The sequence below is a fragment of the Strix aluco genome, chromosome Z (assembly GCF_031877795.1).
Source record: "Strix aluco isolate bStrAlu1 chromosome Z, bStrAlu1.hap1, whole genome shotgun sequence".
NCBI lineage: Eukaryota > Metazoa > Chordata > Aves > Strigiformes > Strigidae > Strix > Strix aluco.
The window spans coordinates 36,260,900-36,278,910 of NC_133971.1; the positions used below are offsets into that span (position 1 = coordinate 36,260,900).

The window sequence follows — 18,011 nt, forward strand, 5'->3', positions numbered from 1 at the left end:
TTTCCTTTTATTAATTCACTCGCTCTCCCAAAGCATCATCAGCCTGCGATCTTTCTTCCTCAGAATCACAAAATCATTTAGGTTGGAAAGGACCTTGAAGATCATCTAGTCCAACCGTTAACCTAACACTGACAGCTCCCAACTACACCATATCCCTAAGCGCTATGTTGACCTGCCTCTTAAACACCTCCAGGGATGGGGATTCCACCAACTCCCTGGGCAGCCCATTCGAATGCCTAACAACCCGTTCTGTAAAGAAATACTTCCTAACATACAGTCTAAACCTTCCCTGGCGCAACTTGAGGCCATTCCCTCTTGTCCTATCACTTATTACTTGGTTCAAGAGACTCATCCCCAGCTCTCTGCAACCTCCTTTCAGACAGCTGTAGAGGGCGATGAGGTCTCCCCTCAGCCTCCTCTTCTCCAGACTAAACAACCCCAGTTCCCTCAGCCGCTCCTCATATGACATGTGCTCCAGACCCTGCACCAGCTTCCAGACCCTGGACACGCTCGAGTAATTCAATGTCCTTTTTGTAGTGAGGGGCCCAAAACTGAACACAGGAAACGAGGTGCGGCCTCACCAGTGCCGAGTACAGGGGTAAGATCACTTCCCTGTCCCTGCTGGCCACGCTATTGCTGATACAAGCCAGGATACCATTGGCCTTCTTGGCCACCTGGGCACACTGCTGGCTCATGTTCAGCCGGCTGTCAATCAACACCCCCAGGTCCCTCTCTGACTGGCAGCTCTCCAGCCACTCCTCCCCAAGCCTGTAGCGCTGCTGGGGGTTGTTGTGGCCCAAGTGCAGCACCCGGCATTTGGCCTTACTGAAACTCCTCCAGTTGGCCTTAGCCCATCGCTCCAGCCTGTCCAGATCTCTCTGCAGAGCCTCCCTACCCTCGAGCAGATCAACACTCCCACCCAACTTGGTGTCATCTGCAAACTTACTGAGGGTGCACTCGATCCCCTCGTCTAGATCATCAATAAAGATGTTAAACAGGAGTGGCCCCAAAACCGAGCCCTGGGGGACACCACTCGTGACCGGCCACCAACCAGATTTAACTCCATTCACCACAGCTCTTTGGGCCCGGCCATCCAGCCAGTTTTTTACCCAGCAAAGCGTGTGCCCATCCAAGTCACAAGCAGCCAGTTTTGCCAGGAGAATGCTGTGGGAAACAGTGTCAAAGGCCTTACTGAAGTCAAGGTAGACAACATCCACAGCCTTTCCCTCATCCAATGAGCAGGTCGCCCTGTTGGAGAAGGAGATCAGGTTTGTCAAGCAGGACCTGCCTTTCATAAACCCCTGCTGACTGGGCCTGATCATCTGGTTGTCCCACACATGTTGTATGATGGTCCTCAGGATGAGCTGCTTCATCAGCTTCCCGGGCACCGACGTCAAGCTGACAGGCCTGTAGTTTCCTGGATCATCCTTCCGACCCTTCTTATAGATGGGTGTCACATTGGCCAATTTCCAATCAGTTGGGATCTCCCCTGTCAGCCGGGACTGTGGTAAATGATGGAAAGCGGCTTGTTGAGCACCCCAGCCAGCTCCTTCAGCACTCTCGGGTGCATCCTATCTGGTCCCATAGACTTGTGTGTGTCTGTGTGATGCAGTAGGTCACTGACTATCTCCTTCTGGATTGTGGGGGGGTCGTTCTCCCAGTCTCTATCCTCTGGCTGAGGAGGCTGGATTCCCTCAGTACAACTAGTCTTGTTATTAAAGACTGAGGCAAAGAAGGCATTAAGCACCTCAGCCTTCTCCTCATCACTTGTTGCCATGTTTCTTCCTGTGTCTAGCAGGGAATGGAGGCTCTCCCTGGTCTTTCTTTTGCTATTGACATACTTATAGAAACATTTCTTGTTATCCTTGACTGCTGAAGCCAGATTATTTTCTAGCTGGGCTTTAGACCTCCTGATTTCCGCCCTGCATAGCCTCACAGCCTCTTTGTAATCACTGTGAGTGGCTAGCCCCTCTTCCAAAGGCCGTAAACTCTCCTTTTCTCCCTGAATTGCAGCCAAAGCTCCCTGTTCAGTCAGGGTGGTATTCTCTGCTGTCGGCTTCTCTTACAGCACCTGGGGACAGCCTGCTCCTGTGCCATTAAGATTTCCTTCTTAAAGAGTGCCCAGCCTTCCTGGACCCCTATACCCTTCAGGACTGTCTCCCAAGGGATCCTGTCAAGCAGGTGCCCAAACGAGACACAGTCAGCCCTTTGGAAGTCCAGGATGTCCGTTCTGCTTCCCCCTCTCTTGGCCTTTCTAAGAATAGAGAACTCTATTATTTCATGATCGTTGTGCCTTTGTTGTCCTCCAACCACCACATCATCCACCAGTCCTTCTCTGTTCAGAAAGAGGAGATCCAGCAGGGCACCTTCTCTGGTTGGTTCACTCACCAGCTGTGTCAGGATGTTATCTGCTACACATTCCAGGAATCTCCGGGACTGGTCCCGCTCTGCTGTGTTGTATTTCCAGCAGATGTCTGGGAAGTTAAAGTCTCCCACAAGAACAAGGGCAAGCGATCGTGAGATTTCTCCTAAGTGCCTATAGGATATTTCATCCACCTCTGTCCTGGTTGGGTGGCCTATAGTAGACTCCTACTACAACATCTCTCCTGTTGGCCTTCCCCCTGATTCTAACACACAGACACTACACCCTGTCTTCACTGCACTTGTATTCAAAGCAATCATAACAGTCCCTAATATACAGCGCCACCCCACCACCTCTCCTTCCTTGCCTGTCCCTCCTAAAGAGCTTGTAGACATCAGTTGGCATGCTCCAGTCATGTGAGACATCCCACCATGTTTCTGTAATAGCCATGACATCATAATTTTCCTGCTGCATCATGGCTTCAAGCTCCTCCTGTTTGTTACCCATGCTGTGTGCATTGGTATAGATGCACTTCAGATGGGCTGATGTTTTGCCCCCTTCCCCCTTCAAGTCTAGTTTAAAACTCTCTCAATGAGTCCAGCTAAATCCTGCCCCAAGATCCTCTTCCCCCTCTGGGACAGGTGCATCCCATCCAATGCCAAAAGGTCTGGTGTCCTGTATACTAACCCATGATTGAAAAATCCAAAGCCCTGATGGTAACACCAGTCTTGGACCCACAAGTTCATCTGTTGAGTTCTCCTGTATTCTTCTTCATCCATCCCCGCAACTGAAGGGATGGAGGAGAACACAATTTGTGCCCCCGACCCCTTAATCAGTTTCCCCAAGGACCTGAATTCTTTCTTCATTGCTTTAGGACTTCTCCTGGTAATGTCATCACTACCTACCTGAAAAACCAGGAGAGGGTAGTAGTCCTTGGGTCTCACTAGAGTGGGGAGTTTTGCCGTGAGGTCCTTGATGCAGGCCCCAGGGAGGCAGCAGACTTCCCTATGAAGCAGGTCCGGTCTGCGTATGGGGCCTTCGACACCCTTCAGTATGGAGTCACCCACTACAATGACTCTTCTGGGGTTCTTTTTAGAACTGGTTTTAATACCTGGTCTGGAATGACCCGGCCTTGGTGGACCTTGTTCTTCCTCCTTGTTTGACTCATTTTCTTCCTCCTTCTCTTCTTCATTCAAAAGTTCCAGAGCCCCGAATCTATTGTGAAGGGACACCATGGAGGGTGAGGGAGCCTGGGAGAGGATTTTCCTGCCTCCCTGAGCAGGGACCTGTTTCCAGCCTCCCCCATCTCTTAGGTCTCCTCCTTCTGCCTGGTAGCAAGAGGATGAGGGATTACCTGCCTTGTTTGGAGCCTCTATTTGCTCCTGTTGCTTTAGGGGTGCTAAGGTGCTACTCCACCAATCAATTTCCCTTTCACACTCCCTAATACTTCTTAATCTCTCGACCTCTTCTCTGGGTTCTTCCACCAGGCTGAGCAGGTCACCCAGCTGATCGCAGTGCACACAGGTGCTGTCACTGCTGCCCTCCAGCAGGACTGACAGGCTCAGGCACGCCCTGCAGCCCGGGACCTGGACCGCTGCATGTTTGCATGGCAGCTCCGTCTGGGTCGCCACGTTCTTTCTGGTGGTGGTTTTGACGCGAGTGGAGACCATGGTTCAGTCCACTGGTGGAGGACGATAAGATGAAACTAGCTCTGAGAAGTTCTAGACCCCGGAGATGCACCATGCCCTGTCCGCTCGCCCTGCCTGTGCAAACTGCCACGCAAACTCACCCTCCTGATGCGCCACGCCCTGTTCACCCCCCCTGGTCGCTCGCGCTCCCTGGGGGCTGCTCTTGTACATGAGGGCGTGGGGTGTCGTCACTCCAGTCTGTGCCCACTCTGAATCCCTGCTGCCCTCGTTCGCAGCAGCTCACTCTTCCCGCTCAGGGGGGAAGCGACTTGGGGCTCTCCCTCTTCCCTGGGCTTCTGCCTTCACGTCTTGCGGTTTTGCCGCAGGTTTTTGATGTTTTCAGGAGGGTCCCCCTCTGCTGTCCTCCTCTTCAGAGCCCCTCTCCTCAGCAACTCACCTAATATTTCCTTTAGAAAGTTAAACACTTTCCAGCAAAAATATTATGTTAAAATGTTGAATATTTATAAAAGCATAGTTTTTATTGATTTTGAGATGTTTTGGCAGTGTATTAGAATCTCAGTGTAAATCGGTGCTATACATAGAAGACATTTACTGATCAGTATTGAATGTGGCATCACTGGCAAAGAGCACAGAGGTATGTTGCACTGATTACAAACCCACAAATGATGTTTCTTTCAAGCCATGAGGAAATAGTATTAGAAAGCGATTTTTGCTTCCAAAGGAATCATTCTTTTTAAGTTATTGATTTTTTTTCTCAAGAGCTTTTCTTCCAGATACAATCTAAGCAATCTTCAGTTCAAGACCTGCCTCTTTAGACTTGCTATTGGACAGGAAATATAGGTCACTGTAACGGTTTAGCCCCTGCCGGGGTCTGAGATCACGTGGCTGCTGCCCCTCCCCCACAAAGGGAGTGAAATACAAAGCCCCGAGACTGAGATAAGGACAGGTTTAATACAACAGTGCAATAGCAACACAACAAACAGCAACAATAAGAATAACAGTGATAACAATGAACAAGGCAAAATATCTACCAATATAGCAGTGAGAGAAAACCCGGCGGCGCCAACCCCACGCGACCACCGACCACCAATTCTTCCCGCGCTCTGGCGCCTGGACCTGACGTCAGCATGGCATATGAATAACCCGGCTAGAGCTTCCTCCCCCACTGCTGGGGAAACTTAACCCTATCCAGGCTAAACCAGGACAGTCACTTAGAAGTTTTTTTAAAAAAATAAAACAAGTGAGTTTTTCAACAAGTAGTTGCAGACTTCAGATGGCAAATTAAACTGAAGAGTATCTGAAATAGCTGCAAACTGAAAAAAAAGTATCAATGAAAAACAGAGGAGGAACTTTCAAATTACAAGGACTGCCAAGTATTATAAAGTAGGCAACACAAATTAAAATGTTTCTGTCTCTAATTATTTCTCTAATTAGCTCTTCAGTCTCTCCTTTCCCCCTCCATCTTTATGAGTTTTTAGGGTTATTTTTGTAATTAATTAAATAATATCTTCATAGTAGTTTGCAGACCCTCTTTAGGGAAGGAATTGTATCCTGTGGGCTTACCAGGTAAATTGTGAAACCCTGTCTGAATTCTCTATCTTGAGAAACTAACCTTGTCTGAGTGTCAGCAACCGGTTTTATCATACAACCTCCAGTTAGCAATAAGTGGAAATATCTCTGTCTAGATCTGTACCATTGTGAAAATCTGTCTTCTGCATATCTTTCATACTTTTAATACAATAAACAAATGTACTCACCCCCCTCCACTCATGCTGTCTTCTCTTCTCCTCTTTCCCCAGCTATATTATTGCCACCTAATTTAAAAAGTCTACATCAAAGCTGGTTGTCTAGTTATCTTTTAGAGTCTGTTGAGAGAATAGGCATATCTGGAAAGCAACTCGTGTCATCTGAAAACAGAATAATTAAGTAACTTCTGCTCTAGAAGTAAATATCTCTTTTTATTAATTAAAAAGAGAATTGTAGAGATAGGTTAGAAGTACTCTGAGCAAGTTCGCAGATGACACCATCCTGAGTGGTGTGGTTGGTACTCTAGAGGGACAGGATGCCATTCAGAGGGACCTTGACAGGCTTGAGAGGTGGGCCCGTGCAAACATCATGAAGCTCAACAAGGCCAAGTGCAAGGTCCTGCACTGGGGTCAAGGTAATTCCGTGTACAAATACAGGCTGGGCGATGAGTGGATTGAGAGCAGCCCTGAGGAGAAGGACTTGGGGGGGTATTAGTGGATGGAAAACTGACTATGAGCCAGCAATGTGCACTCACAGCCCAGAAAGCCAACCGTGTCCTGGGCTGCATCAAGAGGAGTGTGGTCAGCAGGTCGAGGGAGGTGATTCTCCCCCTCTACTCCACTGTCGTGAGACCCCACCTGAAATCCTGTGTCCAGCTCTGTGGCCCCCAATATAAAAAGGACATGGATCTGCTTGAGCAGGTCCAGAGGAGGCCACAAAGATGATCAGGGGGCTGGAGCACCTCCCTTATGGGGACAGGCTGAGAGAGTTGCAGTTGTTCAGCCTGGAGAAGAGAAGGCTCTGGGGAGACCTTATAGCGGCCATTGAGCACTTAAAGGGGGCCTGCAGGAAAGATGGGGAGGGACTCTTTATCAAGGAGGGTAGTGATAGTATAAGGGGTAACAATTTTAAACTGAAAGGGGATAGATTTAGATGAGATATAAGAAAGAAATTCTTTATTGTGAGGGTGGTGACGCACTGGAACAGGTTGCTCGGAGAAGCTGTGCCTCCCCCTCCCTGGCAGTGTTCAAGGCCAGGTTAGACGGGGCTTTGAGCAACCTGGTCTAGTGGAAGGTGTCCCTGCCCATGGTGGTGGGGGGTGGGGGGGTGGGGGTGTGCTGGTGTTACAACTAGATGATCTTTAAGGTCCTTTCCAACTCAAACCATTCTGTGATTCTATGTCTCTTCAGTATACATCTAAAAAAAGGTGAGAAGAGTACTATTTCTGAATGTTTACAATTTCTTTTTTTTGTTTATTTGTTTTAATATGATATGTTTACATGAATTGAGGATGTCCATTTCTTTCTACCTCACAGATTTCCATAGCCTCCAATACCACAGCACCTTCATGCAATCAGAGTTGTACTTACAACTCAATGTGGGTTTAGTCTTGTGACATCACACTTGAACACAAAGTAGAGGAAGGCTAGCCTATTGAAAAATCTGGGAAAATGCTTATGAGTCTGCTAAATACCGTGTCTTTGGACTGAATAATCCACAACTGAATTGTAAAAGACAGATTTTTTTTCCCAATTTATTTCTTCTGTGCAAGAACTGATGGTTCAAATATTACACAGATGACTGCACAAGAATAGCGAAATGTGGTTACAGTGTGTGGAAAAAAATGCATGGTTAACAAATTAGAGGTGGAAGTGGCTGTGAATCCCTGCAATAGTTGGCTAATAAACCTCTGGCGTAAGCAGATTCATGAGAACTAGATAATTTCTGTATTCTCATCAAAAGCATCACTTACTGTACTCTGGAATAAGGATGTTTGTTTTGGGTGTATATGCTGGAGGTGGGACAGGAAACACAAAACTGTAGCTTTTGGCTATAATCCAGACAGGAAGGAATGAACTGAGCTAGCCAGTACTTCAAAGAGACCGTGTATCACAGAATTCCAGAGATGATGTTATATTATAAAACATAGACTAGGCAATAGTCATGACCTTTAGGCTGCTCAGCAAAGGATGGGTTGAGAAGTTTGCACAGTGCTCAAGATTCACTCTTCTCATTGAATTTCTGCTCCCACCTCTTGTGGGGCATTTACATTTATTTTTATGGAGTACTGAATACTTGCACTGCTATCTCCATTACTGCACTTCTGGAGTTAATGAAGTCTAAATATGGGAGCTTTTCTAAAAAATGTGCTCTGGCAGGAGTCTGCTGTCTGGTTTTATGAGGTTCTGTCTCCTCTGCAATGCAGTGCAAGCTCAGAAGAGGCATACAGGAACTCTGTTTCTCCCTGCCTGCTCAGGTTGCATTGATTCCCTCATGCAGGTATAGAAAATGTTATGAGAAAATACAGCCTGATAATGCCACAACATTTTTGTGAGTTACCCTGTTGCATTTCTGTGGAGAATGCCTGAGAAGCCCTGTAGCAAAGGAGCAGACACTACAGGGGAGAGAGAAGTAATCTTTGTTTCCACAGCATAAGACCAGAACTGTTTCTCGGTTTTTGTAGTCAGTGAAGGTGGGGGACTTGTTATCTATTTTCATTTTGTAGAAGCAGCATAATTTATTCCTTTTTCTTTTTCCCTCTAGTGTAAGCCTTGAGGTTTGTCCCGATTCCTAATCAATTATATAAACCAATTTCCTTCGTAGTACGCCTTCACCGAAGCCACTGCAAATGCATTGGTGGTCAATTCTTCACTTTCTGTACAAACTCCGGTATAACTTGAGTCCGATCATACAAACGGGACAAAAAACCCTATACTGGAAATCTGAAGGCCCCTCTTGTTCAGGGAAAAGGTGGAATATTAATAATCTCAATAGCTGAGAGAAATGTTCTGGTTACTTAATTAACAGAAAGGAATCTATAAAGTGAAAGCTATGTGGGTGATGCCAAGCTCTGGTTTGAATGCTCTCCCCGTTTCGGCTTCTGTTACCCAGTGATCTGTGCAAGGTTGTTCACTAAGGGGAAGGTAACAGAGGACTGAGAACCTGGGGCATCCTAGGCTCGTATTAACACAGGTGCTTTTACATTACCAAACGAAGTCAGTATAGGAACATTCCAATTAATGGGGCATGATGTATGCTGTATAGCAGAGGCCCCTTTCTTTACAGCTTGAACATCAAGGCTAGAGAATTCAAGGCACATGCGTTTCTGATTGAGGTCCCTTGCTCAGTGCTTAGTTGGGAAACTGTTACATGGTACAGTACATAGCATTCTTAGATGATAATTACTGCAAGGTTTTTAACTGAAGCTGTTAATCATTACCTAACTAGTGGAAAGAAAGAAAAAAAAAAAAAAAGGAAAAAGTTTGGAAAGGAGGGAGAAGAATCTGGGTGTTTCATTCACACTACTGAATATCCAAAGCATCACATGAAAATCAAGATGTCCCAGGATCATCTTAGTTTCTTATTTCAGCTGAAGCCTTTGAGTATACCAGTTGCTCCTTCATTGTTTCTGTTGTCACTTGTCTGGCATGTTTGATCCAGACAAAAATCTCAGAAACACTCTGTCCGCAATTAGACAAAACTAATGTTAATTTTCAAGCTTTTGGAGCCATATGCTTGCATTAATGTCTTAACATCATTCTTGCATTGAGGTCCACTGGGAATAGGTCATAACATCTGTGAACTTCATTACTAATCTGTGTCAGGGATGGCAGATAATTCTTCTCAGTACATCAAATAGGCAGAGATGGGAAAGCCTCTGAAACTGTGGACAACAATACAAACAATTGGACATAATATGATTTTAATGCTGTCTGATTACAGTTATTATTGGACATTTAATAGTACAGAAGGACCAGTCAATGCCCAAAACCTCGCACAGATTTGTGGTAATACTGTGAAACACAGATATGTGGGCAAGAAATTGCGCATTTTGTCTGACAGGTTAAGAGCTAATGGCACATCATTGAACCAATTCTTACTGGCTTTAGAGCTCAGTTTTGTGCAGCAGAGTTGCATCTTTAAATCATCTTGCCTACAAAAGGAGTTACAACAGCATGGGGGCTATTCTGTCTCATGCTCCTGCTGGAACATTCCTCGAACATTCCAAACTCTGTCTCTGTTGCTAAGACCCTAGCAGATACTATATCTCTAGAAGCTGAAGTCGTCTGGAGCTCAGCTATGCATCTTCATCTCCTGACAACGGAAGGCAGACCGGTCTCCAAATCCCTACAAATGACCTGGTTGTGTTGCCCCTTTACTCTGTCTGTAAAATGAATTTAAGCTGCTTGGAAGAAAATATGAGGGAGAACTTGAGAATTAATCTAAGAATGGCCAGACAATAGGAGTGAAACATCATTGTAAAAGAAAGAAATGAGGATTTTGAGAAAAATTGGACACTTTTAGTTTGTCTGTGCCCAAATGAAGTAACCGAAATGTAAGACTGAAATCAGGGTGCAACGTGAACGGGAACAAAGCTTAGACTGTGTGTTAAAGAAAGTATTGATTACAGCCAACATTCAAATGTTGCAAAAAAAAAAAATAATGGAAAACTTGTTCTGCTATTAGGCTTAACAGTGTAGGGAGCTGCAAATTGCTACAATTATGTTTATGAGGAATTTATTTACTATCTAGACAGCCATAAAAGGTTTTTACACCATGTTTTGCTGAGTAACGCAGTTTAAATGACTTACATTTTCATAAAGATTGTGAAATTTTGTGCGTTCTGCTAGAGAAAGCCAAGGTTTTCAGAAATGTCCTGTCCCAATAACTCTGACAATGCTTACTTGTCAGAGGTTCTGAAAATCAGGCATCTTGAGTTAACATATGAACTACCTCAAATTAGTTGCTCCTTTGAAGATCAAGTATGAGATTTTTTTTGTTTGGGTTTTTATTTTGCTCTTTTTCTTTTTGGCCTTCTTTAAAAAACTGACAAGTTCATGACTGTGTGACTGGCAGAAGAGAGAAGAATCTTGTTCTTCTAAATTCTTTGGAATGATATTATCATGTGGGTTAATAAAAGCATTTCTTATATGATCTTTACCACACTAACAGTATTTACAAGGTCACACTACAGCTCTTTGGTAATCAAAAATTCAATTCTTTCTGTGACAGATGGGTTATTTCCAATGTATTACTCCTCGTTGTAGTTGCATGACAGGTTAAAGTTAGTAAAGATTTTTGCTCTTAAAATCATCAGATAATGCAAACAAATGTACCTAGAAGCAGCACGTAGTTCTAACTTTGCACAATCAGATATGTGTTATGTAAGAACTATAGTGATTAGTGATCTAAAGTCATAATAGTGTGCACAAAAGACAGGGTTAGGGTTGCACCTACAAAAGCACTTACTGCATGTGGCTATTGCTTGGATATGCAACAGTGACATTTTTCTTAATTTATTTTTTTATTGTTAGAATTTTATTTTGACATATGGAATAAAAAGAAGCAGCCTATTACATTTATTCATGTTAAAAGAGGACTTAGAGTTGGAATATATATAGATACACATATATACACATAGATCTCATAAATACATAGATTTTAAAATGAGATGTGATACATTATAGGCAAACATAATTTCTTATTTTTCACTACAGTTTATTAAAAACAGAAGTCATCTCACTGAAGCTGAGTTCAAAGCATTATTCACGTAGATTGCTCCAGGAGAAGTCACAAATGACATGATATACTGAAGAAGAAACACTAAATTAAGTTCTCTTTGGCCGACAAGTGTCACCATTTAATTTACTCAAAGTAGTTTTAAGTCCATTTACACTGACACACATAAATTGTGTTTTAATAAAGATAGTACTTTCCACTCCCAGGAATATAGATGTTCTATAACAAAAAAGAGGAGGAAGTGGGAGCACAAGTAAAAGTGTTAGATTCAGCTGCAAGAATACAAATATGCACAGCCAGTAATATAAGGTGAGTCAGTGCACTCAACTACTATTTGGATGGATTTACTAATACTTTCAATCAACATGCAGTGCGAACTGTTGAAATACTGTTGAAAATGAGGCCTTGTATCTCCAGTTTATCGCCCAGAAACGGAATTTGGTGGGCCTTTCTATGCCCACATTGTCTCTTATTTATTATTTTATTCATATAATTTTCACTTGAAATTTGTAGCAGAATGTACTCTTTTGAAATAGCCAACAAATGCCAGATCCTGAAATGTAACCATACAATTCCAATTATTCAGTAACATAGAAATACATTCTTCATTTTATATAAATAAAATTATGACATAGTTTTCATAGATCTACTTTCTGCCTCTCACTGTGTTTGCAGACTATAGAGCCCCTTCCCAAGTACTAGGTACAATGGAATTTTTCTGTCAAAAGCACAATGGCTAGCACAAGAAACTCCCACTCCTTGCCTGGAATCTCCATATGGTCTCATTTTTCATCCTTTGAAATAATATTAATACTAAAGCGGATGAAAGTGTTTCTATGGAGACTTGGGACTGGGCCAGGAAGCGGTGCCTCCTGCTGTGCCCAAGACGAAGCTGTCATAATCGCCCACTCTACAGTGAGGAGAGTCTTATTCTCGGTTTGCCATTCTTCATGGTGAACAACCTTGGTAATACTTTCAAAAGCACTGACATGACTCGCATTCAAGATCCTTTCCCTCATTGCAAGTTGCTTCTAAAAACTGCATGAAGTCAGTAAAAACTCATTGATCTGGTGGCCTTGCTCTGCCTCTGGGTGCCCAGGTATGTGGTACAGTTGCTTTCCCCATACTGCATAGAGCTGACACGGTATGTGGGCCTGAAGCACGTGGCAGCGCATCCTGGTTAGGTGCACCAAGCCTGTTGTGGTGCACACACAGAGTTTAGAAACAGCTTTAGCTACTTCTGAAAATGCTGCCATCCCGTCTAACTAGCTTGTGTTGAGTGTTTGTTGTGATGGAATTACAAAGCCAACATCTCATGCTTGCTTTCAAAGAGCTGGTAAGAGCTTTGTGTGCATCTTGGTTGTGCTAATTTGCAGCACACACATGAAGTGACTGGTCCAGCCCGCAGGGAAGGATCACTATGTTTGGATCACACTGCTCACGTTGTTTAGTCTTTTGCTGGCAGAGCCTAAGAGGACACCGAAGCGCCGAAGTACATTTTTATCTGGGTTCTGGGCTTTTACCTTCAAGCCAACAGCCACACCAGCAGGTTACAATGGGCAGGTTTTAGATGTGCTTTTCTACGCATCACTGGCATCGTGACAGGAGAACAAAAAAGCACTTGTTGAGGGATCCCAATTGGCCAGGGTTTGGCTACCATCTGTGGTCCAAGGCACATCAGGCCCAAAGCAGCTGGTACGACTACAAATCTTTCATCAGCTATCTGGACCACGCCGATCTTCCCTCCACTACCGCTTTCCTCTCTTCCCTTCATTACCGCTCCACCAATTTCTTCTTTTCAGGCTCACGTCCGTGGATGATGTCCCGTGGGGACAGGCGTACCCCTCCTTGGCGGGGACGCTGCAGAGGCGAGGCCGAGGTCCGCGCAGGGAGGGGAGGGACGCGGAGCCCCGCGCCTGCGGCCCGGACCGCGGCGGGGGAGCAGGGATGGCCACCCCGGGGGGTCCGCACAGGGCGATCGCGCACACTGATGCTGGAGAGACGCCAGCGCGGGGGACCGGCCGTTGGGTCCGACCGTTAGGACGCCCATGGGGTGGCGCCGCTCGCCAGCTGAAGGGCAGGCGGGGTCGCAGGGCAGGGTCCCCCCCGGGAGAGCCAAGGCCGCCGCCCGACGCGGGGTGGCTGCCGGGGCGGCCGACAACTGGCGGGCGGGGGGGGGGGGGGGGGGCGGTAGGGGACGAGGGGCGGTGCCGCGCGCCGGGTGGAAGGCGGCGCGTCCCGCCCTGACGTCACGGCGCCCCCGCACAGCCCGCCGCCGTCTGACAGCCTCCGCCGGGCGCGCGGGTGCGGGCAGCGCGGGCGGGCGGCGGGCTGCGTGTCCCGGCTGGGCGGCCGCGGGACCCCCGCGTCGTCCCTCGGCTCCGCTCGGCTCCGCTCGGCTCCGCTCGGCCCGGCCGCAGCGCGCCGCCCTCGCCATGTCGGTGGCCGGGCTCAAGAAGCAGTTCCACAAAGCGACCCAGGTACCCCCGCCCCCCGCGCGGGAAGGGGGGTGCGGCGCTGGGCTCGGCGCTGCAGGCGGCCGCGCGGTGCGGTCGGGTGCGTGGTGCTGGGCTGTGTCCGGCCGTGCGTCCTGCGCCCGCGGGCGTGCACGCGTGTGCAGGGGGCGCCCGTGGCCGTGGGCGTGCACGCGTGTGTGCTGTGGATGAGCGCGCGCGGGCGCGCGAGGTGGGTGGGTTTGCACGGGTGTTGCGCACGGGCGCGCGTGATGCGTGAGTGTGCACGGGTGTCCGCGATGCGCGAGTGTGCGTGATTCGCGAGTAGTTCACAGGTCTGCACGAACGTGCAGGAGTGCGCACGGTGCGTGGACGTGCACGGGTGTGGGTGGGTCTGCGCGGGTGCCCACGGGGTTGCGTGAGTGCGTGGGTTGCGCGGTGCACGCGTGCGTGGGGCCAGGGGGTGCCGTCCGGCCGCATCGCCCCCCGGCTCCGGCCGCGCTGCGGCAGGCGGGCAGGGGCTCCCCGGGTGCGGGAGCGGGTTCTGGGCTGCCCCCGCGGGGGCCAGCGCGGGCGCGGAGGGGGCTTCGAGACCTTCTTCACCGAGGGCTGAGCACCGTGTTTCCATCGGCGTTCCTTAGCCCGACTTTGTAAATCATCAATAAACATGACCTTTTGTTTTGTTTTGTTTTCTGACTCCAGAGTGCAGCTGAAATCTGAATAATGAGGTTTGCTCCTCTTGCTTTAGGCATGGTGTGATATTGCAGGAAGGTCAGGGTGGATGTTTCACCAGTCTTTGGGTTGTTTCATAATACAAAATCTGTGTGTTATAGCCCATAAGGGTACAATTTCTGTATTGGGTTCTGACTCAGCGTGCTTTGGGGATAAACCATAAACCTAAAATGGTTTCATAGAAGTCAGGGGAATTTCTTTGGATTTAGAGATTTGAGACCAAGACCAGTATAATGTGCCTTCTCTTCCCCCCCCCCCCCCCCATTTTGTTTGCAACTAAATACAAAATCCTCTGTTATTTCCTACTAATTGTCATTGCAGGCATCTTCAGGTAACAAGTCTTGGTCACTGTAAGCAGTCTGTAGGTGCAGGCATGCAAGATGCAGCAACCGTTACGGTTTTCAACATATGTTTTTTCCTTTCTCTTCCATCTCATCTCTTTCAGGCTCATCTCTTGTTGCCCCATGAGGCAGTGTTCCTGAAAGAATGATCCCTGATACAAGTATTCATCCAAATTCTGATTCTCAGTGCCTTGCAACTACACCCATACCTGTTATGACTCTGAATGCAATGGGATATATCAAGTCCCTCATGGGCCCATGCAGGCATCAAATGACATTGTGTCTCACCTTTCATACCACATTGTGCTGCATCATTGGTAAAGTAAGCTTCACAAGAAACCTGCCCGTACCCATGACAGATGCAGTAAGGAGCAGTTAAGGGTGCCTGAGTCCATTCTGCAGTGCCCATCTGCTGCTGTACCTTTCTTATTCATCCCCCTGCTCCCTGCAGTGCTATCAGAAGCCCAGGAATCATCACTGCCGCACTGAGTTCTGGTACTGAAAATAAGAGTTACAGTGTCTGTGTCATCCACATTTAAGAAGCAGGCAGGCTGAAGTTCACCTTTTAATAACAGAAGTCTCAGTTCTCCATTATTTCTAAGCTAGTGAGTATACCTCTGCTGCTGCACCTTTTTTGGAGGGAGCATCTTTTTTGGAGGGAGCATGGTGTGAAAGGTCTGTGCATGCTGTTCTGTCCTTCAGATGACACTCTCACACTGATTGTCAGCAATACTGTCATTCAGAAGGAAGGAAGAGTTTTAGCTGGCTGGAACAAAAATATTAAGTTTCTGATGCCAGGTTTAGCAACCTGACATCAGATGACCCAGGGATTTTTGGGCCCAGCCTTGACTTTCACAGATTGTTTGTATGTAGGCCATGAAGACACATTCATATATGAGAATGACTCAGAAGTAGGTTGCAAGACTGATCTGTTTATTGCCTTGTTTTCAGTATGAGTGAGAAATCCAGGACTTAGTCGTGTGACCTTACTCTAGGGAGTAATCCTTTTGACTAGGGATTAATCCTCAGGTGAAATGTGGATTGACATTGATGGTATGAATGAATCTTCCCAAATAGGACCTAACAAATTGGAAGTTTTAAAAATTTGGAATTACTCCTTTGGTTCTTATTCATGCAAGAACTTGTCTATGATGTGCTGTCATAACAGTCCTAAGTCATACCAGGAAAATTTCAAGTTATTTCTCAGGTTGCTGTGTCCTTTAACCCAGTTAACCATTGTGAAGTCTTGAAGTCTCTGGTTTAGTTTCTTTCTATCTTTAATGCTATTATTCTTGTTGTAACGTTAGTACCCCTTATACACAGAGAGTTTATGATTATGCGCGTACAATATTATTAATATGACAAAAGAAGTCTGCTTTCCATAGCACAGCTTAAAATTGTGTGACTTCCATATCTGGATTGTTTTATACAATGTAAGCATTTCGTTGCCGTTCATAATTTTTTGACTTGTAAAATATCAAACTAACCTGCATGAGATACTGCCATTCTGTTTTTTACTAGAAGCCATGCTGAAGAACTTAATGCCTGTCAAATTCTGTGCACCAACTGCAACAGCAGTGAGTCATTGAAAAGCAGGAGGAAACTTTGCTCCTCCTAAAATGAATGTTCACCCTTTTTCCTTTGAGAAAAAACTGTAACAGTTTTACCTCTGCGCAGCATAATAAAGTTTAGAAGAAATACTCCTTAGTTTGTAAAAGGAGGGTTGAGTCTGGAAGTTGTGACATTCATGCAGAATTACAAGATGTTAGACTGGCAAGTATGGAGCAGGTCAGATTATTCATTTACTCCTATTACCTACGGAGCACCTAAGGAGGAGAAGTAACCCCATTTGAATGTTAGCTGTGCTGCTGTGCTGCTACAAATCTGTCAGACATCATGGAGCTAAGCAGATTGCTCTGAAGAGTGTTTTTCCAGAAATGGGCACCTAAGTGCTGTGCCACCAAATGGTCCCTTTTTATTTAGGCATGCAGATGCCTCTGCCATTAGTGCTATGTCAGTGTGACCGAGAGACTGTTGCTTCCTACAGGTTTGTGTACAGTTTTAAAACCACCAGAATCATTTTGGGTGATACAGATTTGACAGTCTGGGGCATTTGATCAGAGTTGTTTTAGAATAGCATGAGCTTTGTTTCCATATGACTGCATTCATTGCATAATACGGCTCTTGTGAGGCACAGTTAAAATTAAGCTTTCAGAAACTAATAATTTCACAGGGAAACAGATGAACAAAAGTGCTGAGAATGGCCACATCCAAGGTTCCCCTGGGAACCACTGAATAAATGTGACTGACATTTAAATAGTCCTATGTGGTGATTTCAACCAAAAGGCCTGTAATATTATTTATTTTCTACCACTGTGTTCTGCTTTTATGATACAACGTGATTTAATTTGTCTCAACACCAAGACGGAAGTCACCAGTTTATACAGTTTTATGGAGAAACAGGTTTATTATTACTGAATAAAACAGATGAAGAAATGACCTCCACTCCACTCAGTTGTCAGTAGCTTGTTACATGCCCTGGCTTCTAGGTGGACAGTACCATGCTTCCCTCTTTAACAAGGCAGCCTGTAAAATGCACAGTAAGAATGACCCTGGTGTTTAGTAAGAAGCAAATGAGACTCCTGCCTTGCTGTGCTATTACCCACATAGCACAAAATCCTGTGGGCTTCATAGGGATTCTGTATTGATTCAAATCTGTCTACATAGGTTCATTTGCAAAAAAGAGCACATTAGGATTGAGGCAGAGTTTGAAAACATTGATAATCTGTTTTGAAAGTGTCCTGGAAAAGTGTCTGCTTATTGGCATGGGTCCAGCAAACGTTCTGCTTCATTATGGTGATGCACACATCACCATAAACTTGTGAGCAGTTCCACTGAAATCAGTGGAAATACAATTATGATTGAAATTTATCTCCTTGTCAAATGATTTTTATATTGTGGTTCATCTAGCTGAATGTTTTTTTAAATTCCTTGGTCAGAAGTGTGTAACATTTTTCGCTGGAATGGGTGAAGCAATCCTCCTTTGTACACATTTTCTACTCTTGCTAAACTCTCAAACTGCAGCTAACCAATTGCTACCATTCCTTTCATAGTGATGTAGAATGTGGAGAGTGACATGTTGATACCAGTATTTTCCTAAATTACCATCAAGACCCATATTCATAACATTTCTGACTATCCCGCAGTA

The 18,011-nt window shown here is 45.9% G+C and overlaps 1 protein-coding gene across 2 annotated transcripts in view; it reads left to right on the plus strand.

The window, feature by feature from the left end:
* Positions 1-13,557: 13,557 nt before the first annotated feature.
* SH3GL2 (SH3 domain containing GRB2 like 2, endophilin A1) overlaps positions 13,558-18,011 on the plus strand; it is a 110,223-nt gene continuing 105,769 nt past the window's right edge. The window contains exon 1 of one of the 2 annotated variants that reach the window (XM_074813214.1): positions 13,558-13,757. In XM_074813214.1, coding sequence (XP_074669315.1) covers positions 13,713-13,757 — 45 coding nt within the window. In that variant the 5' untranslated portion in view covers positions 13,558-13,712. The remainder of the gene's footprint in view (positions 13,758-18,011) is intronic. The other variant, XM_074813215.1, reaches the window with a different exon arrangement.